At 40.9% G+C, this 24,977-nt stretch overlaps 1 protein-coding gene across 5 annotated transcripts in view; it reads right to left on the bottom strand.

Moving 5' to 3' along the window:
- Nucleotides 1-24,977, bottom strand: part of baiap2b (BAR/IMD domain containing adaptor protein 2b) — a 72,507-nt gene that overhangs the window by 19,400 nt on the left and 28,130 nt on the right. For all 5 annotated transcript variants that reach the window (XM_040135126.1, XM_040135127.1, XM_040135130.1 and 2 more), the window contains 3 exons: nucleotides 11,046-11,107; nucleotides 10,067-10,138; nucleotides 8,527-8,664 (listed from right to left, as the gene is read on the bottom strand). In XM_040135126.1, the coding sequence (XP_039991060.1) occupies nucleotides 8,527-8,664; nucleotides 10,067-10,138; nucleotides 11,046-11,107 (272 nt within the window). The remainder of the gene's footprint in view (nucleotides 1-8,526; nucleotides 8,665-10,066; nucleotides 10,139-11,045; nucleotides 11,108-24,977) is intronic.

The raw sequence follows: 24,977 nt of genomic DNA, 5'->3' as shown, positions 1-24,977 counted from the left end.
CTTAAATTTGCATTTATTTTATGAGAATGTATTCGCATTTTTAGTCTGAAATAAGTTTAAGAGATGTGTAAAAAAAAAAAAAAAAAAAAGCTGATTTTTGTCTTTAAGTGTAGTTGTTCCCTTTGATGAACAATGAACTTCTAGTAAGTGGTCGTCATTCTTTTATTTTCTCACTGTAATTAATCAGCTACTTACTTTATGGGGAAATGAGACTAAATGGCTGAGTTTTTGTTTTCAGTTTTGACCCATGATTCAGGACAACATCATTATCATCACATTACAGTTTCCCTGCACTCTCTTCAACACTTCTAAAAGTCTCTTTCCTAAGTAGGTTTCACTGGTGGGAAACGATGTTGACACACTGTTGTGCCGCATAGAGGAGCCACAGTGTCACCTCAAATCTATAAAATCTGTCACCTGTCATTCTGGAGTATCTGACGGTTACACTTTCGAGGTAGGAGCATCAAATTAAAATGAAACCAGAAGAGAGTTAAAGGATATCGTCTGCCTAAATATGGTCATTTAGCGAGAAAAGAACAGTTTCTAAGAGCTGAACAAGGTCTTTCATGTGGGCACGCAAAGGCTGAACATGCACTGATCACCCACAGTGAGATATTACATGGTGACAAGCCAAAGTGGCGGCAGCAGAGGAAGATGAAGGCCACTTATGAATCATGCAAACGGTGGAGGTGGAAAAGCTCTCGGATAGCCTACGAAAACACAGCAAGCGACCATGTTGATCGGATTCAGACCAGCGTGCTGAGGTCAGGGCAACCACGAGGGAGCCGTCAATCACCAGAGTGAGTGACGGGCAGCGAGATGGGGGAGGGAAAACCTGTCAGAGGATTCAGACTGTGCGGTTTACAGAGAATAAACAGAAAATCACACAAGAGTCCTAAGAATGAAATCAATAGGTTTACCCTGGAGTTCATTCGTGTGTGCTTCGCTTTGTTTACCAGTCTGCTAAATTCCTCAGGATTATACAACCTTCCTCGAATGCCCTGCGAGCTATAACACCATGTAGAAAGCAGAAGCTGTCAAAGCTGTCTCTTCTACCCCAAGCATTAGGTTTTCCTCACCTGAGATCAGGTAGATACAGCATCTGTTCACAGAATGGAAGGTAAATAGGCAGAACACGAGGTCACAAGCTAAGACCAAATAAACCGTACTTTGCATGACATTAATCATTTCATTTTTGAAAACGTTTCCTCCTTCGCAAATACTGAGAATCGTGATGTAATATTTTTTGAAACATAAAAGCAGCTAATTTTATATTTGAGAAGCTAGAAATAGTATTTATTTTCCATTTTTGCATGAAAAATGACTTTCAATTTTCTTTGAGCAATGAAATCATTGTTTTAGCACTCAACCTATAGTGTGTCTAAGCTGGATAACTGACCAGGCAAGGAGGGCAACTGCCCAAGGACTTCTGTTGGGAGTTATTGTCTAATCCCAATGCTCTGTCCTATAGAGGGGTCCTGTGGCAAAATCTATTTAGTTGGGTATTTATGGTGCCAGAACAAACATGAATACATTTGTATGTAATCATATTACCAGAATCTATGACTGCTGTGTGCTCTTTGCAGGTTTGGGTACTTAAAAGGTGACATATTAACCCAAAAGAATCACCTGGCCATATCTATTATACAGCATGTATCCTACAGGACCCTGTCATTAATCTCCTTTAATTTCATTTTAAAATTAAATATTCATTTTGAATACGTAGGGGCAAAAAAAATCATTAGGTATATAGGCCGTGAAATTTTTTAATGCTATAAGCTGAGCACAGCACTGTTCTATAACAGGTCCCAGGAGAACACCACTACTTTGAAGTACATTTATTCCCCACCGTTCAGTTCCTTTTCCATTATTTAAGTTGCTTCAGTACATCAGGCCTGTAGTATGCAGTGTCTGCATGTTGTGATCACTCTCAGATATGGAGACCTAATTAGATTCCAACTGGCCTCTCCTGCCACTGCCAATCAGCTGCCTTTTGCCTAAAGCTCCTTTACACAAAATATAAAATCGGGCCAGAAGCTGCTGCTGGTTTCTGCTGACAGCGAGCACAATCAGCATTTCAGGGGTGCGCAAGGATGGAGAGTGTGCGCTCGTGTGTCTGGTATTTACTGACTTATTTCACATTCAAGATGGCGTGAACCTTTGGTACTCTGGCTGCGGGGCCTCTGCTGAGTATGAAATACGTCAGCGAGCGTTTTGGAAACATTCACTGAGGCAGATTTATCAGTAATTATACTTGGTGAAAAAGCACAACATTTTTAAGATGTTGTCTCCAAATTAGAGCAACCTCACCAGAGGGATGTTAAACCCTGTGTGATTCTACGCAAATTCTTTCATGTGTGCTTCGTGCAGAGGTAAAAGAATCCCTGTAGTGCTCAAATGAATTGAGGCCTTTTTGATTTTCTGCAGCTCAGTATCTGAAACTGACAAATCTCTGTCTCACTGAGATGAAGAAAAACAGAAATCGCCAAAAGGATGAAAGTAATAACAGACAATTGAGTTAACTAGCTCCAAAGCTCCCTGTCAGCTTAAAAGAAAAATGGATCTGAGCATGAAATGGGTTTTGGTGTTTCTGGCCTGATGACGGCCATAATTTCTATATACAGTGAGCGCCTTCTTGAGTTATCTCTGCTGCAGTGAGAGATCTATATGGTGAGAAAGTAAGATTCGTCTGAAATCAAACCAGAACCTAAATCATGGGTATACTGGGTACGAGTTGACTCTCTGTTTTCACTAATACAGTGCAGCTAATTTCGGTCCTGGAGCGAACGCTCGTCACACTTTGTTCTCCTCTATTCCTCACCTCGTCACTCCTCTCTCTCCACCAGCTCTCTCCATTGTTCCCTTTGATACACAAACACACAAAGCTCTTATCTCGTGACGTTCTACCATCTCCTCTGAACTCAGAAAGCAGAAAAAAACCGAGTAGACTGGTGTTTTCATGTCACTCACATATTTCACACAAGGCAGGAAATTCTCACTTTCTCTGCATTTTGCATAGTTTTTTTTTTTCAAATGCTAACTGGGTGTTTTATTGGTGTTACTACTCTGCGCTCACATGTTGGGAACCACAAAACGATGCAATTAAGTGTTATTTCTCATGGAGAAACATCTCCAAAAGTGTTTCGATAGGCCTGAAGCGTGACTTTGTGAAAGGGGAGGTGAAAGGGAGAAAAAAAGAGACGCAGAGAGAGATCTCAGGGTCTTCTACCATAACAGGAGAAGAGGAAACTTAGTACTTCTGGCAACTAAAATTGTTTCCTCTTCCTCAAACCCTATGAGTCCTAATGTATAACGTCTCCTCTTCCACTACCACTACAACTTTTTCAATCCAAGTGCAACCAACATAACTCAATCAGGACTGATATTGAAACTGATTTTCAATATCTATTCATCTCCTTTATGTAAAGTTTATACATTTATTAAATGTCTGAAGACAAATGAAAAGGTGATGCTAGTTGCTTGAATGGCTTGTTTTTGTCTAGCCAACAGTTTAAAAGCCAAAGATATTCTATACATATATAATACAAATAATGCACAGATATTACGATGAGATAAAACAGAAAAACAGCAAATCCTGACATTTGAGAGGCTGGAACCTGTAAATGTCTGGCAATTTTAGTTTGATAAATGGCTTTAACTGGTGGTTACCAACCTGTTACTTGTGGTCAACCCTTAATATGGCATAATGTCTACAGGTTGCATGTGTATGAGTTATGAGCAGTTCAGTTTTTTCCCTTCTTAGAGGAAAAATTAACAGTTTTATGTAGTTGAAATTAGTTTTTTTTATTATTATTTTCTACTCCAGTTATTATCCTGGGAACTCAGATTGATTTGGGGACCTCTTGTGGGTCTCTGAACCCTTAAGTGGGAACCACTGGCTTCTGGAAATTAACTGAAGAATTGTTTCATTACTAATCATAATGTCAGTGTCTCTGCATTCTTTTGTATCACCAAAAAACAAGAAAATTCTGCAGGACACAACCCAGCGGAGGTGGGAGGCAGGACGAGCAATGTCTTGACATTAGCATCATCTGAAGCCACAGACTACCCCTTTCCACCAATCAGGCTTCAGTGTCAAATGCACCAGAGGATTTATCAGACTGTATGTTGTGCTCAGGCAGCAGCCTAGTGTTTTATGGCCTCTGAGGGTCTATGTTGTAAATGGGTGACTTTCCATCGACTATAGTTTTAATGTTACCATCAGTCATGAGCAGGAAGAACGAATGGTGATTAGTTAATAGGTGGGGTTTTTTTTCTTGCTGCTCAAAAAGGCTCCGGTGAACTGCAGAATCTCTTAATTAACAAAAGGTGGACAACGGAGTGATGCCTTAAAGAGAGTGGGATGCTTTGGTGGAGTGCACAGCCTCATAATGTCGAATGCAGCAAGCCCACACACATTCGAACAAAGGCAAACTTTCAGGATTTGCACAAACATGCCGTCTGTCATAATTACCCAGGCACATACAGTACATATGCCATAATGTACGTTCAAAGAGGCAAATCTGTTGCACGGTGCAGGCTGCTGGTGTCCCTGTTCCCGCCAAGACCTGGTTCTCATGAGGGCCCATATGATGCATAGCAGGAATCTGGCTACCTAAACACACTGTATCCCTCAGTACATATACATGCTACTCCACAACACACGCCAGAACACTCCAAGGTGCAGACTAGACAGTTCTCAGAGTGCATACTTTCGCCAAAGCCGCACAATCCTAACACTGGACTTTGATAAGACATCAACAACACGACTTTGAAATAAAGATTCTGTTAGTATCAAGAAAGACACTATGGGACACAATGAATGAGCTGAAAGCAACACGGACTATAAAGACTGCAAAGTTGCATAGACTGCAATTTTCACCAGGGTTGTCTCACACAAGGAACATATGCCGTCAAAATATTTTGAAGGATTCTATAACCTCTAAGACTCTATACATGGTGGCTTTAATTTGAGTCTGGATCAAGAAATGCGTCAAAATGCACAGAGTTAATGAGAAAAATGTGGAAATGTTCTGCCTCTTGCAGTATTAAGAAATAAATGCATGTTCGAAAAATCTCTACATCTGCACTAAAAACGTATCCCACGTCCCTTGGCCCATGGCTGAACTTTCTAGCAGATTTCACTTAAATTTGTAAACGAGATGTTGAGATATCTTGCTAACTGGCAAACAGACAAACACGAATCAAAAAAAAAACAAACTTCATGCCGGAGGTAATAAAAGACACACTGGTCTCTGAAATTCAAATTAGCCAAGATTTAGATTTTCGACAGTCAGTTCACCCCATGAGATGAAACAACAGGCACTGGGAGGAAGGCCCGGCCTCTCAGCTGGGAGTGGATCTTTCATAGCCAATAAGCCATTAAAGCCCAGAGGAACTGCAAGACTCTGGGGCTGAACCTTCCCGAGCTGTCGTTCCTCACAGCTCCCTGTATCGATTTTTGTAACGACAGCCCCTTTCACGCTCCACCGGCCATCCATTGCAGCAACACTAACAATTACACAATAATTACCTCCCCTGCTGCTCCCACAGAGCAGTGTGGGGCAACTGCCTCGGCCTATGGAAGTGCTGCACAATTAGGCATTAACCTCTGACACCATGTTTTCTCTGCACTTCAATGATGAGTCACAACCACAGAGCGTCTGCTACAGTATCAGTTCACCTATGTCGCAGTTTTAATTTTAATAGTGTCCCTTCTATCCAATTTTGCAAAGTATTTACAGAACACATAGAAAGAAACACAACAGAGGAGACGAGGAATCAGAGTGAAGATGATAATAATAATAACAACAACATTAATGGTACAGACACATGGTCACACAAAACACAAATTGCCCAAACAGAGCTACAGAGACTTCAGGGGAACTATCTGATCTGGTTAAGTTAGCCACAGTTGAAAGTTAAGGAAGAAACGTGTTTGAAGACAACTCGTGAAAATCTCAATAGTGGGGGAGACCTGGATGGAGGGAGGAAGAGAGCTCCACAGTCTTGGGTCAGCGATACCAAAAACCCTGTACCCATAACACTTGGTCCTAGATCCCAGGACAGACAGAAGTCTTTGGTCCGATGATCTCGGGTCTCTGACAGCGTGATACGGGGAGAGGAGTTCTGTAACGTAAGAAGGGTCGAGGCCATTGTAGCACCTTGTAGACAAACATCAGGATATTAAAATTAGCTCCATAGCTAACAGGCAGCCAGTGCAGGGAGGCGAGGACGGGGGTAATGTGCTCCCTCTTTTTTGTTAAATCTCCTGCTGCTGCATTTTGAACTAGATGGAGAGGAGATAAACAACAATGAGCGATTCCAAAATACAATGAGCTGCAGTAATCAAGGCGGGACGATACGAAGGCATGGATGACTCTCTCTAGGTCAGAAGAGGAGAGCACTGATCTGAGTTTGGAGACGATGCGGAGCTGCACGAGGCTTCATTTTACTACCCGATTCATTTGTTTATCAGACTTCAATCCTGAATCGAATTTGACTTCAAGATTTTTTTGCCTGCTGTTGGCAACTTTTCACTCCTTCATCCAGCAATAGGCAATGTGAAGAAAAAGAATTAACTGCGTGTCATATCTAAAGAAGTGCACTGCTGGATTACAAAGTTCATAAACAGAAAATACCGTAACTCCACGTGATGCCTGTTCAGAGGTCACGGCGGAGCTGCAGAGGAGCAGGTGTTTTGCTGTTTGCAACATTGTGGAGACAGGCTGTCAGCGGATGAAACCCCATATTCCCTGCTCCATTCTGAGTTTAATTGTTTGCGTCACTTTTGATGCTTTAAGTGCTGACAAGGCGAAAAATCGTCTAAAGATGAATGCCCATTACTGTTAATCTATAGGCGATTGCATGTATACTGTATACACACACCCAACAAAAACAACAGCGTGAAGCATACTAAATACTAAACTCTTCTTCACCCTCCCCTTTGTCTCCTTATGCTCCGTCTCTCTGACTGGACGGACAGAACATCACAGCGGCGTCTCCTGGGCAGGTTGTGTAAGAGGGCCCGACCACCACGTGTCACCAAAACACCTACAGACGGTGCACAGAGACCTGCGCCGCCTCCCCACGCCTCTGCTTAAGCAGTGACCTGAACATGAGCGAAAATGCTTCACTCAACCCATTCACCTGCCCTGGATATCATAAACAGATATTATACAACGGTGATAGAGTGTAGCAACTAATGAAATAGATGTGAACCGTGAAAGTTTTGGGAGTACTTAGTAGTGAAACTTTGGTTAAACACTGCATTTTTAATAACTGGTTGTAATGTTGTGGCCGATCAGTGTAAATTCTAATAATGTGTGTTTTGCTCTTTCACAGTATAGTTTTTCCAAATGTGTTTTTTCGGTAAAACCTTGTTTTAGGTGTTTTTCTTTTTTTTTAGGTGTTTTTTTTTTTTTTACTAAGATTTGAAGCATTTAAGAAATACATATTTATATTACACACTTTAGAACCCAAATTTAGTAACACCCCTCACCTGTTCATGTCAGCTATTTGTTACATCTAAAAAGACATGACCATAAATATGATTTTTGTGAATACTGTATTAAGTTCATTGTGATTAGTTGTTGTATTTCTTTTTTTTTTTTTTTTAAATGATCCCTCCATTTAAATGTACTACGCAAGTGTTGTTTCATGACCTTGATGAAGGCTACAGACTGAAAAACTATTTTAAATTAAGTTTTCCTCTATACTACAAGTATTTTCAACCATGGTAACAATCATAGATCAGATTTGTGCATTTATTTTTCCTCTTCAGCCCACATAACCTTGAGCAAAAAGAATCAAACTCAAATGTTTGACACCGAGTTTGAGTCACAACCTTGGCTATCTCCCATTCCTCTCACTGCGAAGAACCTCTCAGACTGGCACACAAACTATGCGCGCTCCCAGTCGGGGGTCTCATTCCATTTAGCTCAGCACGTCCTATCACATCAGCATCGGCAGCAGTCACGGATTACCAGCCGCACTGAAGCTCAAATCCCATCAGGAGGAGGGAAAAACATCTGGAAGCTAACTCTTCGAGGAGTAGAGTGTGTGGTACATACAGAGGAGAAAGCATGGGTACACAAAAAGTCTGCGTTGTTGAGTCTAGTTCCGACTTTGTTGAAATAAAAATGAAGTGAATTATGAGATACAGATATTTGTCTAGAGGCTGAGTGGCAGGTTGTCTGTAACACATACTGGGCTGAAGCCTATGGGATCACATTTTCTTGGCACTGGCTGCTGCAGCCATGCTGTTATGCGTTTTTAAAAGGTGGTCCTCCGGTTGGCCATAAGGATCCTCTATGAGCCACAGAGCCAAGACGTCTGTTTTATTCCCCATTGATCCATAGAAGAAGCCTCACTAAACCAAAGAGGCACCATGATCTGTACTTTGCACCATTCAAAACCTCTGGCACTTCAGCCACATGCACACATCTAAGGACATTTACTTTCATGAGCACGATGCAGTAACTCTCACACACACACACACACACACACACACACACACAGACTGACCTGCATCTCCTTGTCTCCATACTTGGAGGGGTGTTTGCTGCCCTGGCTCTTCCTGCGCAGTTTCTTCAGCTCTGCCTGGCACTTCTCCAGACTCTCCCCTTTGCTCTTGTGCTCCATCTGGTACTTTTTCAGCGCAGCCTGAGGGGGGCAGTACAAAGTCAGCGGGGGCACAGCAGTACTCGCATGTCTGAGAATCCACAGATGATATTTTACAAGGCGATACTGTACAGCCCTTTCAAGTGGTCAGTTTCTGTTTTACTGCCCGATTGGTGCAGCATGATGACAGAAGAACTGACAGGATGGTGCCGTGGGATTATGATGCATTGGTTATTTCTCCTCCTCCTTTCAGCAGTTTTTTTCTTTCCTCTTGACTCGGACCTCTCTATCCATAGTGGTCTAACACTTACTTTTTGTCACAAGTCTTTTTGGGACCTCGGTCAAGATTTGTTTCTAGTAAGCCAAAATTATTGATTCGGATTTCCTGGAGCTCCCCAAAATTGTACAGTCCCCAAAAATTGTAAACTTTGGTTTAGTGCCCCAAAAGTTTGATATTTGGAATAATCCCACTATGTGGATTTGCGGTTAAAGTGCCCACAAAATCCCCAACTTTGGTAGAGCCACTCCAAATTTCCCAAGTTGTAAAATTCCCAAATTTGGTAGCGTAACATCTAAAATGTATTAATGGTCACAATCTCAAAATTTCTTAGTCTAAAATGTTTACTGTCTAATTTCTAATGCTCTTGGTATAGGGCTGCCAAAATCTGTTATTTTCTACAATTTGTTACAGTGTCACCAAATTGTTGACTACATCCGTAAGTTGACCCATTTTCTATTCTTCTTCATTATACGGTGCATGTTCAGAGGGACTAAAGCCTATCCCAGCATGCACTGGGCGAGAGGCAGGGTACACTATAATACTGATACGTAGCCAGTCAATCACAGCACTAACACTATGTATACGTGCTGCATGTGTATGTACTAACAGCTTAAAGAAACATACTGATCAAATTTAAAACATGAATACATTAAGTGCCCCTATATCTGAATACATCATCACTTTTCACTGTAATGATCAGAATGATATACATTAAAGAGCCGTCCAAACATGTTGGTACATCACCTGTCTAGGACGACAACATGTTTTGAGAGTGATTCCAATCCTACTGATCACTATAAATTAATTTGTCTATTTAAATTTTTTTTTTTTTTTCTTCCTAAACTCATTTTGACTAATTGTCACAGAATGAGTCATAATTCACAAGGCAGCGTGGGAAGTAATTTATGTAACTTGCTGCAGTGGTTTGGATGAAAGCCGGTGGGAAATTAAGAAGAGAGTGTGCATTTTGTCTCTGGCTAAGGATTTTATGAGAACATGGTTTATACTGTATTCCCCATAATTTCATTCCCTGGAGAGGCCTAAGTGACGTGGAGCACGGTTAGGCCTTTTTACTTTACACATTGGCTTGAGAAACAGAGACTAGCTTAATAAGACGCTGGGACTTTGTCTCTATATAATTGTACATCAAGACGGGAATCTCACATTCAGGTAGCGTGCATCCAGCTCGACCTTCTTCTCCAGCTCTGTGAGCAGCTCGTTGTGGAAAGACTTGAGCTGCAAAACACAAACAAATAGCTCAAAAGCAATGCAACAAAGACAAAATAAACTAAACCTCAAGTTGTTCCATACTTAATCACAGCTGACTATTTTCAAGAAGGAATGTAACCTTGCAGTTTTGTGGTGCAAGAATGAATTGAAGGGACATATTTGTGTTGCCATCGGAAATGTCACACCCAACGGATTAGGGGAGGATGACATGTAAAATGCACGCCAACGTCAATCTGTTGTCTCTGTACATGTATAGTGTGTGTCGCCAAGGAACGTGTTTGTTTATAGACCGTACATATTATATTCTGTATTGCTTTCTGCCGACGATCTGCTAGACCCACATTATGCATTTTAAATGATCAACAACAACAAAAAATGCAAAAGCACTTCTACTGTTAACTCAGTGACCTCTCACCCTTTTTCTTTCCCCTTTATCTATGATGGGAGACATAATATTTGCTTAAACTACTATCAGCAGGATATTTGCTGAAAAAGCAGGAACTTCTATCAGTTTAGATTGTAAGGAATGCTAGACTGCTCCCAACCTTCTTCTCTCAGTTGACTGAATGTCCCCGGCTAACGTTGCCAAAACTGGCCAATTTACTCTTCGGAAGACTCAAACAAAGATCTTTTGGGAAACTCAACTGAAAAATGTTTTCAGTCTGTATTGGCTGCAATTTACGTATCAGAAAACCAGTACACAAACCGTACTTTAGTGAAGTTGCTGCCTTCGGAAAATGAAAATACATCAGAACCTGCTCAAGTAGAGTTTGTCTTGCTGAGTATTAAATATTAAAATATATCCTGTGATGTGGAGACTCTAAAGAAAGAGGCCCACAATCTGTTTGGCTCCCAACCCGTAGCTTAAGTAGTGCTGATTTTAGCAACACCATCACCATCACCACATGCTCACCATCTCTTCAAGCTGGATCTGGATCTGTCTGTGCACTTCAGCCATCTGAAAGAGCACCTCCCCTGCAGAGAGAGGACAAAGAAGAGAAAGACAATAAAAAAAGAGGGAGGGGAGTAGGGAGAGAGAAAAGAGAGAGTCATGTTAAATCTTTCCAATATCTGTGAGAGCTACATACATCGTGCAAAAAAGACCATGCAGCCACACAGAACAGATGAGAGACAGGTGTAATGGTGTCGAGGGAGGAGGAGGAGGCAATGGACAAGATGGAACATCTGTCATGATGCTGACGAAGCAGACAGCTCAAAACAGTGACAAAATCAAAAGAACATTACAGAAATATGCAGCACAGACAGAACAAATGACAAAAATCAAAGAGTGAATTGAGAAATCTACATATCTTGAAAACAGAAACAAAACTAATTTAAAATATGAAGGGGTTTCTATTATTACCAACGCTACTGCTAATAAACACACAGGAACAGCATGATAATAAAATCTTCATAAATCAAGTATTTCATCTTTGTATCAAGACATATGTTGAACTAGAACATAACAGGGGAAAACACCAAAAACGCAGAACCCATAAAGAAGTAAAAGCTTCAAAAAAATTAAAAGTAAAAACACAAAAGATAAGTAGAAAGTAAAGGATGATTCATGCAGCCAGGGAGGTGCGTGTCGTTTTAAGATACCTACATGCTGCCTCTTCTGAATATGCAATGCATTGTAAAAAAAAAAGGAACAAAAAGATCTAGTTTGAGCAAAGAACAGAGGGATAGAGACCTGGAGAGACAGTGACAGATCAAACTACCCCAAGAAAAATGAGACACACGACAGGTTTTCACACAGAAAGAAAAACATTCAGACTTACACACCATCTATATACTGTGCTGTGTGAATTTATGAGACCCCAAACAGATACTGGATTTTTTTAAGGCTGATGTTGATACTTGAAAATAAAAACCATCCAATTATTATATTGAAAGAATATTTTGTTTTTTGTTTTTTAAAGCATAAACACAACATAAACATTTTTGACAAAAAGCTCTCAAATTAGGTAGTTGAAAAGTTACAACAAAGATATGTACAGAGCAGAGAACCAATACATCTCAATTTACCGTGTGTCAGCTGATAAGTAACAAGAAATCGCAACACAGAAATGAAAAAGATTGGTTTGAGTTCATTCAAGAGCAGTGTTGCCGTTACATAATCTGTCCACCAGAGAGCGCTGAGAAGTTCATGCTTACACTGTAAAATATCCCGCAAAGTACGTACACCAATCATCCACAACACTAAAACCAGGCACCGCTTTTAATGTCCTGGCTGAATGGTGTATACATACAGCGAATGTGTCTGCGTCTGTGCGTGTAAGAAAATTAATAAGAATGTTTGTGTCATGCGTTTATGTTTAAATCCAGTATGAGTCGATCTCTAGTACTAGTAGCTGAACAATCAAATCAATATAAGATGACAGTAGCAAAAATAAGTATTATTATAACTGAACTTTGGTGAGAATCAATACATTACAATAAAAAAAAACTATATATAAAACACAAATGACACAAAATATATGCAACACTTGATTTAAGAAAACAAGGGTCAATTATACACAATAATGCATCTCATAAAACATACTGTGTATTTACTGCTATTTCTTATTGCATATTTATCAACACGTATGGCAACGCTGATACAATATGTCTGTAGTAAGATAAGATCAGGACATATAATATAACAAACAGGCAAACGGTCCTGGAACATTTATGAAAATACCCAGAGTAACATATTCTACAGTTGCAGCATCACCACCAAGCACTCAGAGCTAATTTATTCTAAATGGGCACACTAATACGCATTAATGGCATTCATCCTGCCTTTGTTTAATATATGCCGACATCAGATAATGTATGTTGCTGCAGTGCAAAGTTGAAGAAGCGCTGAGAGAGGCGTGTGGGTGGGTGGGTGTTGATGGACCTGTGGAAGACGGACAGTGGACAGCAAGAGGGGGAACTGTGAGAGTGGGCTGTCTGAAGGGGATTAATGGTCATAAGGGAAGTGCTGCGGTTATGCAGACAAGACTCAGTTGGAGTTGAAGGGATTTAGAGAAGGTCGGAGCAGAATGTGGGAACAAAGGTGGAGAGGAAATAAGTATCTTTTCTTGAGTTCTGGACTTTAGTACTGAACTAAACGAGTGTTTCCTCATCTCCATTTACACTAGTGTTTGAGATTATCCTGACCGACGTTAAACTTTCCACAGAAACACAATGTCACACAGAGTCCTGGTTGAAATGATTGGCACCTCTGAATTTTAAGTACAGTTTTTAGAATATCTTCAGAAATAAATGTAAATTAACCACTTTCGTATAATCAGAATATTTAATAAAAATATCCAAAGTTACTGAACAAAAAAAACAACAAAAATATTTTAAATGTAGTGAAATAAAAAATACAGACATAAAATCTACGAATGACGTAATTATTGGCATCCTTGAATGATGAATTTCAATTACCTGAATTAACCAATGAATGATGATTCTACTGCATAAAAAGGGGCTGACTGTTTCCAGTTTCTTTTTCACAATGAGGAAGACAAGAGAGCTGTCTGAGAGCATCAGAAATGCTATTATCTAAAAACAACACAAGTCCAAAGGCTACAAGGCAGTCACCAAGGACCTTGAAATCCCTGTTTCAAGAGTTCGTATTGTTATCAAGACGTTACGCAGTCATAAAACTGTTAAGATGCTTCCAGGACGTGGTGCTAGGAGGAAAATGAATGAGAGAAGTCTGCCAAGGTTGATGCAGATTGTGGAAAAGACACCACGCAAGACATCTAAAGGCCTTCAGGCTGACCTGGAGCAATCTGGTGTGGTGGGTTCAGCCCGTACCATACGCTGCACACTAAACCGAGTAGGGCTCCATGGTCGAAGGCCAAGGGGGACACCAGTGTTGAAAGAAAGGCACAAAAAAGGCAAAACTTAGATAAGCCGCAGTCTCTCTGGGATAATGGTGCATGGACAGATGAAACCACAGTAGAGCTTTCTGAGAATGCTTCGGTTTCATTATAGGCAACGAAATGCACACATCCAGCAGCACAAAAGAATGGTGGAAAAGGAAAAGATGGACTGTTTTAAACTGGCCAGTGTTATTCCTGGCCTAAATCCCATTGAAGCCCTTTGGAGAGAGCAATGGAAAAGAGGCAGAAACTACCAGCAGACAGGTGCAAGGAGCTTCTACATGGCTACAGGAAAGGTTTAGAGGCTGCCATTGTTGGTTCTGAAACCAAATATTAGTGAAGGGTGCCAATAAATGCATCTGAGGTACATTGTGTGTTTGTATTATTTCACTATATTGAAAGTTTTTTTAATTTTCTTTTGTTCAGTAACCTTGGACATTTAATACAAATATTTTGATTATACGAAATTTGTTCATTTGCCTCATTTCTGAAGATATTCTAAACTCAAATTCAAATTCAGGGGTGCCAATAATTTTAACTAGGACTGTATATTTAGGGGGGTAAACTTGGTAGGAAACATTATTTGATCGGTGTAGGCAGATCACAGAGAAACAAGACAGTTTTTTTCTAACACAATGCTCTTGTCTCCAACACAGAATCCCACTTTACAGCCACCCCTCCTCTCCACCCATTTGCTTATAAAAATGCAGTGACAGCTATAACACTAGAAGTGTTTGACTGCCACAGGACAGGGCATGAACAGTGAAGCAGATAAATGCATTGACGTCTACTTCCAAACTCTTCTTTGATTCTTGGAGGGATCCCAAAACACACTCTATCCCATCCATTCATAAACAGCTACTGGCCATCGAAAGGCTACGGCAACTGGGCTGAACTCAAGCACCTTTATTTCTCGCTCTCTCACACACACACACACACACACACACACACACACACACACACACACACACACACACACACACACACACACACACACACACACACACACACACACACACACACACACACACACACACACACACACACACACACACACACACACACACACACAATTTCACAGATGCTGATCAGAAAACTGCATTTTATTAAAACATATTCAAGAGTGGGTGGAATTCATAGGACTGGTTTCAAGAATATAAGGGTGTTGGGGTTGTTTGAGTTTATTTCCTTTTTGTTTATTTGTTTGGTTATGCTCATTTTTATTCCTATTACTTGCATTTCAGTCCCTTTTAGTTTTTTTCCCTCAAATATCTCTGAATATTTGTAATTTCTTACAATATACTAGCAGCCTAATAAAATGGACAAATTTGGACGACAAAATAAATAGAAAAACATTCATAGATCAAAACCAAGGACATAATGCCCACTGGGGATCTGGGGAAATGTCCCCCCATTTTCAAAACCTTATTGTTGCCTGCCACTTTACACCTTTGCAGTTTGATTTGCTCTCTAAAACATCTCCAAGAAGTATTTTCTTTCGGTTCTGCCTCCATCATCCAGATGAGTAAACACCATCAACACTTGATAAAAAGTTTTATACTGTATGCTCATCTGGTTTATGTTCCTATGAATATCATTATATGCAAAAGTAGCAGAAAGTGCTTTTGGACTGTTTTCCGCCCTGGATTTTGCCTCTCAGGCTACATACAGGCTCTGATTGGAGGAGCTTGTAAGGAACATCTGCAGAAACTACCTGAGGCGGAAGCAAGAAAAAAAACAAAACAAAACACTACCTCAACCTCTCATGTATGTTATTCAGAAAAAAAAAAAAAAAAGTAATTCAAACTATATGTGTAATAAGAACATTTCCCCTAAAAGAAGCTACAACTGAACATAAATTACAGAAAAGGCAGAAAAGTCAGTGCACTTTAGTAAAGATGCAAATACAACATTAACTGCTAATGAATTAAATGTATTTTAATGCATTGATTTAAATATTCACTTTTTATTCATTTTTGTTTGACTACCGTTGTTATGGAAAGCATGATAACCAATTATATCATAATGTGTTATTTGCCATTTTGATACAGAAGTAAATGAATGCAGGAAAATGTATTCATGTGTGTTGTGGGGGGGGGGGCACACAATCCCTTATGGATCAAATGGATCAAATCAGATTTTTTTCAAACCTTACACTGTGTAGACTTTCTCTATAGATAGGATATTATACAAAGGCAGAGAAAGAGATATCAACTCTCTTCTTTACTAAATTCCCTCATTCCCACTTTTGCTTTCATAAAGCAGAGCTTTGGTCATTATTTCTGGCTTTTATAACAGATGTGTTCATCTAAAGGCTAATTAAGATTATTCTTCATCGATCCCTTTGGGGAAACGGTCTTCCCTCTTGTTCTCCTGCTTTGGCAGGTCGGGGTTCAGGAACAGAACAGCACTCAGAGTCTCTTCACTTCACACGTCAGTAGGGCCAATTGTCAAGCTGAGGTCACCCTGCCCTCAGCTCCCGCAGTCAATAAAATTTGCTGCTTGGACTAGTTTTTATGCTTCTAAGGAGCATAAAAAAGGAGCACCTGTCAGGCCTCTTTTAAATGATGTTGCCATGTTCCCAAAGTACAGGAATACTGATGGAAATGAAGGCCAAAACCACAAATAAAAGACCCAAGTTGTAATAAAGCTGTATTATCCTTTAAATACTATCTGCCACAATGGAAACTGCTGTAAAGAGCCAACAGGTCTCACAGTGCAGGTCTGTTTCAGTATGTCCAGAACAAATGACTTTGTCCTGCAGGTTTTCATCATCTGGAAGATCCCCAGATTCCTGGATGTTCTTGTTTCATTGCACCCATCTAATCCAAAAACCTCTCCACCTTGCATTGCAAAATATCGGACTTCTACCCGTCTGAACTAAGCTGCTTACTGTTAATCAGAGCAGATCACAAAATCTGGGGCTTAGAGGGGAGGAAAGCACATTGTTGTCGGCACCCAGAGTGCACAGGTCCAGATCATTTAAAGGTAAATACAAATGCTACTTTTGTCCATGAAAAGGTTCTACCAGATCAATGGGAAAACATCCCTGCAAATGCAAATTAGTCACAAAATTAATTATAGTTTCATCAGCTTTGAAAAGTCTGACACTCATTAGAATTCCTGCTATTTCATGGCAGTATCTCAAAATGAAAACAAAAGGCGGGATTTTAATTGAGTGCACAGCCATTTCATCTGGCACATTAGCAAAACACTCAACCCAATTAAGCAAGAAAGGCACATTATTGTTTATCTAATACACACATCGTTACGTCTGAGATTCAGAGGTTTACAGCACATGTTGGGAGAAAATAAATAAGCACCTAAAACAGCTTTCAAAATACAGCTCACAGAATTAAAGAAGAATTACGGCTTATGTGTCAACCCTGATAAACCAAACTGGGATAAAGTTCATTCTGAAAACAACCCGAAACTCAGCGATTCTCTGAATACCCCATAGGGTTTCAACTACTTAACTACCAAACCACAGTGTATGTGTGTTTGTATATGAGTACAGCATGCATGTGTTGAGCATTTCTGACTGCAGGGTGGGAACAAGCCCATTTATTCAGTGCGGCTAACCCAAGGGCAGTGCTCACATCTGGATTTATTATCCCAGCTACTCTCCGTGTGACTCCTGGGCTCAACAGAGGGTGAGAAAGAGAGAGAGAGAGACATACAGTTAATGGCCATATGGAGGAGGTGTAGTGTTCGCCTCTGCAGGGACTGTATTATAGGAGCCTGAAAGCAAACACAAGGAGCTCTAATCCCCAGAAAGCTGCAGTGGAGGGTGTACAAGGTGCTGCAGTGTGATTTGTCCTGCTCAAAGCCAGATGATTGACACTGTTATTGTTGTGCTCTTCTGGGTCTTTCTTCTGGCTAAACACTGGCTACATCAGTGTGCATGCAAAAACACTCAAGGATTTGCACACACTTCCACAAAAGCAGATACAATGCCTTATTATTTGGATTTTAAGCATCTACTTGACTACAGAGTGAATTGACAATGGCAGGTTTTTGCCTGAGTTACATGACCAATGTATCAACATTTTGTACATCTTCAGTCCAGCAGTAAAGCCTACAACATCCTGAACTCTGCTGGCAGTAATATAGAGGCAGAAAGATTTAAGCTAACCACGTCACCATGTTCCTTGTTATAAATTACAATAACAGCACAAATACTGGCAACCTAATGGCAAAAGTGTATGCATGTCATGTCATAACTGGGCTCTGTTTGATAGCTTTACCACTACAGTGTATTGAAAAGAAAATTGATTTTTTTTTAAAAAGGAATCAGGCTACAGATGATCAATAGGACTGACTAGCTATACATAATCATTACAGGGTGGCTGATGGGGTGGAAAATGGAGACGGATTATCTGAGACAGCAGACACATGCTGGAGGCAAGGGATGCAGGGCATGAGGGAGAGAGAGAGATGAAACCTGATAATTTTTTGTCTTTGACATACACACAGACCCTTGCTGGTCAATACAGTTCCTGGCATCTAATTGGGTCCCCACAGTGAGAAATGGGCAAGCAAAGACTTTTTAACTGTTTTTTTAAGCGATCCATCACATGGTCCATCCCTGTTGCGGTTTCTCTCGGTGGAGTTAACACAGTGAGTCACATAGGTGGACTAAAACGTTGTTTAAATCAGGCTGTAATAAGGATTGTAGGCTTCTAAAAAGTATTATTTCTTTGATGTATGTTTTTTGTGTGTGTCCTCAATGGGGGTTTGGCAGCCATTTTAATTCCACATTGCCTCAGATCAGAGCCTGTACTCCACAATGTTATCAGCATGAATAACTTAGACTATAAAATGTCTTTGAGATGTCGCATTGTCCTTGATATAGCCAAGTGACTAACACGTTATTAAAGCCACATTAACACCCTATTACATTGATTTGCTAAATCAAACACTACACAATACCTCCCTGATCTCTTTTTGAACCTTAACTGGCACTCAAAGACGTGTAGAGCTTACTGTTGACATGACAATGACAACTTGTTTGAAAGTGCTGATGAATGTGACACTCGAGACAGAAACATGAAATTGAGTCAGAAAAAAAAAGCAGCAGACAGGTGGTGTAGGCTGTAGTCATGAATGACGGGTGGGGGTGATCAAAGTGCCAGTATCCGGGCCTGTATGCTCTGTTGGCAGGTTTTGATTTGACCAAAGACTGTCTGAAGGCTGCTAATGAGCTGGGGACACATTGCTCTCTGTGTCGCCTTTCCCTTTCTTCTTTGTCTCTCTTCATTATGTGTCTCTCATTCCTCCCTCTGTTTCTCTGAATCTCCCCTCACCTCCTGGAGTGACTCAAGGACAAGGACTTTGCAATTGGAAGAAACAGTGAGTGAAAGCTAAATTGGTACAGTGAAGCTGTTCTGATGACACACAAACAGACGAAGGACAGCTCCGTCTCCAATCGGAGACTGGTCACTTGGGTTTTGGAGAAGAAATAGTATGTTAAGCCCTGGATAGAAATTAAAATACATGACAGGTTGGGAAAGAAAAAAATTTGCCCAAGCAGGACTCAACATGCTTCAGTTTTGCCCTAATGTGAAACTACAGGGGCACTTGAGGGATCAAAATTGCCCCTCTGGTTGGCCCAACTTCCCATTTGGTCATGCTACTGCCCCTCTAGTTGGATCAGGTACTCTTCTGGTCTATCTTTTTCTGTCTGTCCAAGTGCCCCTCAGTTTGACCCACATGCACCTCAGGCTGGCCAAACTCCCCCTCTAGTAAGCCCAGGAATCCCTGTAGCCCTCGACCCATGCTGATGACTAAACAGCCCCTCTAAATTACCCAAGGGCTACTCTAGTTAGTCCATCTGCTACTCTGGTTGCTCAAGGGTCCATACGATTGGATAAATGGCCTCTGGTGGGCTGAAGTATCCCTCAGGTCAGTGTTACTGCCCTTCTTGTCAGCCCAGGTGGGCCACTGGCACTTGAGCCCCTGGTGTCCAGCTGCCAACAGTTTATACAAGTGACCATATGAGTGACAAAAGGACCCCTGTGGGTGGCCCAACTGTCCCATTAGGTGGCCCTAACAACCCTCTTGCTCGGCCCAAGTGTCTCTCAAGATACCCCCAGTACCGCTCAGGTTGGGCCAGCTGCCCATCTAGTTTATTCAACTGCCTTTACAGTTGGCCCAAGTGCCCCTGGCCATAGTACCCTTCTGGGTAGCCCAATCCATTGGCTCAGCTGCCCTTCTGGCATGTCCAAAAGTGCCTGTGGTTACCTCATTAGCTACTCTAATGTGAATTATCAGGTAAAACAAATCCTATTCCTGCAGTTAAGATGCCCCTGCCCCCAAAAAGTTTGTGCATACCTTTCTTCACAGAAAGATAGACACTCATAACAAATTAGGCTTTCCATAAATCTGTCTCATCTTGAGATGAAACCGGAATATGCAGATGAAAAGAACCTCTCTATTCAAAAGACTCAACCCTCCTGTGCTTTCACGACACATCACCACTCCCTCAGCGTTATAGAACTCAACTAAGTCTAAACTTTAGTCATATCCCGCCGTTCTGACTTTGTTCACAGATTTGTCATCAACTAATGATTCCAAATGCCACAATCAATGTTCTCAAAAAGGTTGGACACAAGCAGAAAAAATTCCCTGTAGGATAATGTGTGTGGGAGTACAAGAACTTCTACATTGTGAGATGGTGAGATGACAAGGCAGGGATAAAAAGGAAAAAAATGCTTTGAAAGAGTGCTCTCGCTGCAGTTTCCCTCTATGCAGACTGAACACTGGCTGAATTCAGATTGAGGTTGAAGCTCCGGGGAAATTCAGCGTGTGCAGGCTCAAAAAAAAACAAAAAAAAAAAGTGTGGGTCACGGTGAGGTCATCTGTTTTTCCTCAAACTGAGCAGCCTGAGATTTCAAACAAGACACAGTCTGAGGAAAACAATACTGAATATTTGGAAGAATTTCCCTAAGAGATGCTTGGTGACTCAGCAATATAACAGTCACAGTGTTACCAAGGATGTTGCTTCCCTGTCCCTGTTTATGAGTCTTCATTATTGCTCTCATCTTCTGTTTTCTTTACCTGTGCTTCCAGGGGCAGGTACTCATATTGCTGCTGCTGCCATCCCGCTGTGCAGAATCAGAGGTGATTTAAACCACTTCTCTTCCAGCCAACGTATAATTATTTGAGAAACAAATGAGGAGAATATTATGTAGTAAAATCTGCTGATGAATATTGAACCACAGGAAGGAAATTTTGTCTTTTTGACCCGTCAGAATTACATTCTCCCATGCTGTTGCCTAATGAAGGCTGTGATATCACTGCCTGCATCTGAGCCTTGTTCCCGTTTGAGAAAGCCTGCTATCTTTTACAGTATGTCAGATAAAGTGGAGGAACATGCCTTGAAGGCCAGCACACTCTTCTAAATCATGTTCCTATGAATTAATTAACCATAAGGGTAATTGTTTCCCAGACCTCAAATTTGGCCATCTGAATTAACCTTAAAGTGTTTTAATGAGATGGATGTTATGCTAAAATGTGTTCAGCCCTTGGCAATGGGAATATATTAGAGAAAGATGAGACTTAGATGAGGAGAGGAATGGAAGTAAGATTAAATTAGAGCCAAAATGGAGTATAAAATATGTGGATACACTATGGTAATTCACTCATGGTCACGCCTAGCAGGGTATATCTAGCAGAGTATGTCTTCGGCACTGGCAGGAGTTCCGGTGAAAGTGGATCAGGAATCATTAGGCGTCATTATTTTGGTTTTTTAATAAACATCAACTAGGAATTTAAAGGCAGTTATTTGGATTTGATAGATAGAGTCAATAATACAAAAATCTGGATTAAAAGCCGTTTTTAAAGTAAAAATTTGGAGAAGGACCTCTTTTTTTAAAAGGACGAATAATTTACTGATCAGTGTGATCTTGCAGTTTGGGTATGTGGACATAAAATTCAGTTGATATGAGTTTAAATTAAACAAAAAGTCTTTGAAAATAAACCTGATATTTTTCAGTGAAAATCTGTAAAAAACAAAAAACGACGAAATGAGCTTTAGGAATGATGTAGAATATGTTGCATGTATCGATCTAGCAGTAAAGACGAACAAGAAGTAGACACTGTCACCACAGAGGTATGCAGCATGTGTCCAGATGGGTTGTTTTTTCCCCTCACATGAATGTGAACCTCCATTGCTGATATCTCCACTGTTAAATACTGCAACTGTGCAGTCACTGTCCAGACTTTTTTCTTCTTCTAAGTCAGGAATGAAAAGCAACAGTTGTAAGTCCTAGGGACAGGATATGAAAGGTGGAGATATACAGTATGAACTGCATAAAATGCAGGTTTGCATCTAGAAACTACTGATATGAAATCAGTTATAGCCACAGATCCCTATCTATAAAGCAAAGCCAAAATGGATGCTTTCCTTCGTGCCTGTGCTTCCGTCAGGTTTGTACGCCAGAGCACAGACCTGAGCGAGTACCACCTCTGCCAGAATTTGCATTTGAATGGCGGAGCCCTTATATGGGCAGACAGGGGAACCGGAACTGCAGGAGCCTCCTATTTTTTTTCCCTCACAACTGTGTCCATATTTAGTATACGGAAGTGAGATGATGTCGTTTTCAGCCATACTGACATCACCATCACCATTTTTGGGCTGCACATTGAGCATCGTACTCCATCTCCCCTCCTCCTTCGGATCGACTCTGGTCGAGGCATTTCGTTTCATCTATTTTTAGAAATGAGTGCAGAGTCGGCGTGTTCTCCCAGGGCTGCCTGAGCTCCCACATCAATGTGGGGGCGTTCGCAGACACAGGGAGAACAGTAGTGAAAGAGGAGGAGAGGATGAGTGGGATGCCACTCCATTCTGCAGTCATGGAGTATCTCGTCTCTCTACACAAGGAGTCATGCTGCACAGCAGTCGTTCAAACTCTGACAGCATCGTGCAAATTAAGAATAACTGAATGAAACACAGTGAGGCATTATTTCCTCTTCCTGTGCCAAGCTCTCAGGGCTATGAGGTATCAGCTGTGCTAAGTGATAAACAAAACCGCTCTCCAAAAATGAGCGTCCCCATGAGGAGATGTGACTCAGTTTATTTTGGGCAACAAAAGTGGATAATAATCATGTAATTTTTTTTGTATTAATTACTCAGTTTGAGCTGGCATGTGAGGGTGTGTGCTTGTACAGTAAACAGTATGTGTATCTGAGAGTGTGTGTGGGCTTGCCTTTAATATCCCGGTGAGGACTTTAGACTGAATACACACTAGCCCAGGGGGACTTGTGGCACTTATCTTGTCTCGTTTCATTTAAGTCCCCATGGGCAGAGACTGCCGGTTTAGGGTTCAGGTTAGAATCAGGTTCAGGTTAGGGTTGGGGTAAGCCTTTAGTTGAAATGGTTAAGGTCAGGCTGAGGGGCTAGGGAGTGTCCCCACGGGGATAGTGAAGCAAGACTGTGTGTCTGTGTGACTGTGTGAGAGAGTGAGTTGCTTACATCTACCATTAAACTGTTCCCCTACCTTTGCTGCCTTTTCTAAAAAAAAGGTACACGATGAACTGCCAAAGTGTTCCAGTGAAAATTACAAGCTACAATCACACACACACACAAGAAGCGATGAACGTCTGTGTGTAATAGCTTCTTCTGCAGTGCACCTCATTCGGATAACTGGATTACCGATAGCTGGACTTAAAACATTAGAGATGGTTATCGTGAACATGGTCTGAATTGGAACTGAATTGTCTGACAGGTAAAAAATTTGCTAAAGAGTATGCATCTATACTGTGCTGATTTAATTTCAGAAAAATTATTTTTAATGCCTGAGTTTCTATCTATACATCACCAACTATCCATGCTTCAACCAACATGAACAGGCTGGTCTTTATAATACAATATGCAGGAGCAGGAGCTTATAAAATCAAATGTTTATCATGTCACCAGTCATGCTAAAAATGCCCCATAATCACTGAAAGCTACAACATTAAACTCAACATTCAACTGGTTTGTAAAGAATATTTAAATGCCTTTGTTTTGCCTTTTAAGCAAGACTCATTGAATAACGTCAGCAAAAGCAAATAATACCAATCACTAAACGGCATAGATCCTCAGACACATTCTTAAACCAGGAGGCTACAGCAGGTTGACATACGTGTTTGTGCGTTTCACTCAGGAACAGATACCTGATATATTCCCACGTCCATGTTCACAATGTTCAATAATGCTACAGGGAAAACTGCTTGCAGTTACAAACTCCTGACTCCACCAGATGGAAGAGTATCAATCTATTTCGGTCCAAATTACTACATGGTCCAAAATTCATCCCAACCTTCAAAATTAAAATAATGATTCCACCTTAACATCAGCTACTCTATGAATACGAGGTTAAACTTATGTGTTGCCTGTTCTTCTCACCAGCTTTTAACAGAAGTAAAAGTTTCCATTAGTCTGGATATTATCACTGATGCTAACGTGTGAGCTAAGTTTTCACCAGTCAGGTTATTCTCCACCCTGCATGATGTTCTTCACTTTCTCCATCGACCTTAATTTTTCAAACCCGGCTCTTGGTCGTCTCCTCATTCCGCCCCGTCACACGCAGCTCCCCATCCTCTGTTCATGTGCTAAGGCCATTAGCTGCTGTTCATCTTAATGCTCTGATTAATTATATTGTTTCAGTGAGGGCAGAGGCAGCAGAGCCTCTCTGCCAAAATTCACTCAGAGATCAAGCAGTTTAAAGTCCGGTCCTTTTAATTCAGCTCCGTCACGCCCCGACATTTTCCCCTCAACAAAACCCAATTCAGTCAACAATTACAAGTTGGCCCATTTTACAAATCTGCCTTCAGTATCATCAATTAAGTGCGAGGTAAAGCCCTGACACAAACAAATACATACACACACATTCCTTAATCTGTGACTCTGTGGTTTTTGTCACAGTTAGAAACACGTGCCTGCTGAGGAAATGTACGGGCGCACACACATTTGTGTACACACACAACCAAACGCACTA

This window comes from Xiphias gladius, chromosome 9 (assembly GCF_016859285.1).
Source record: "Xiphias gladius isolate SHS-SW01 ecotype Sanya breed wild chromosome 9, ASM1685928v1, whole genome shotgun sequence".
NCBI classification, from domain to species: domain Eukaryota; kingdom Metazoa; phylum Chordata; class Actinopteri; order Istiophoriformes; family Xiphiidae; genus Xiphias; species Xiphias gladius.
Note: the sequence above shows the minus strand (reverse complement) of the source record. Positions and strands in the feature narration are given on the sequence as shown.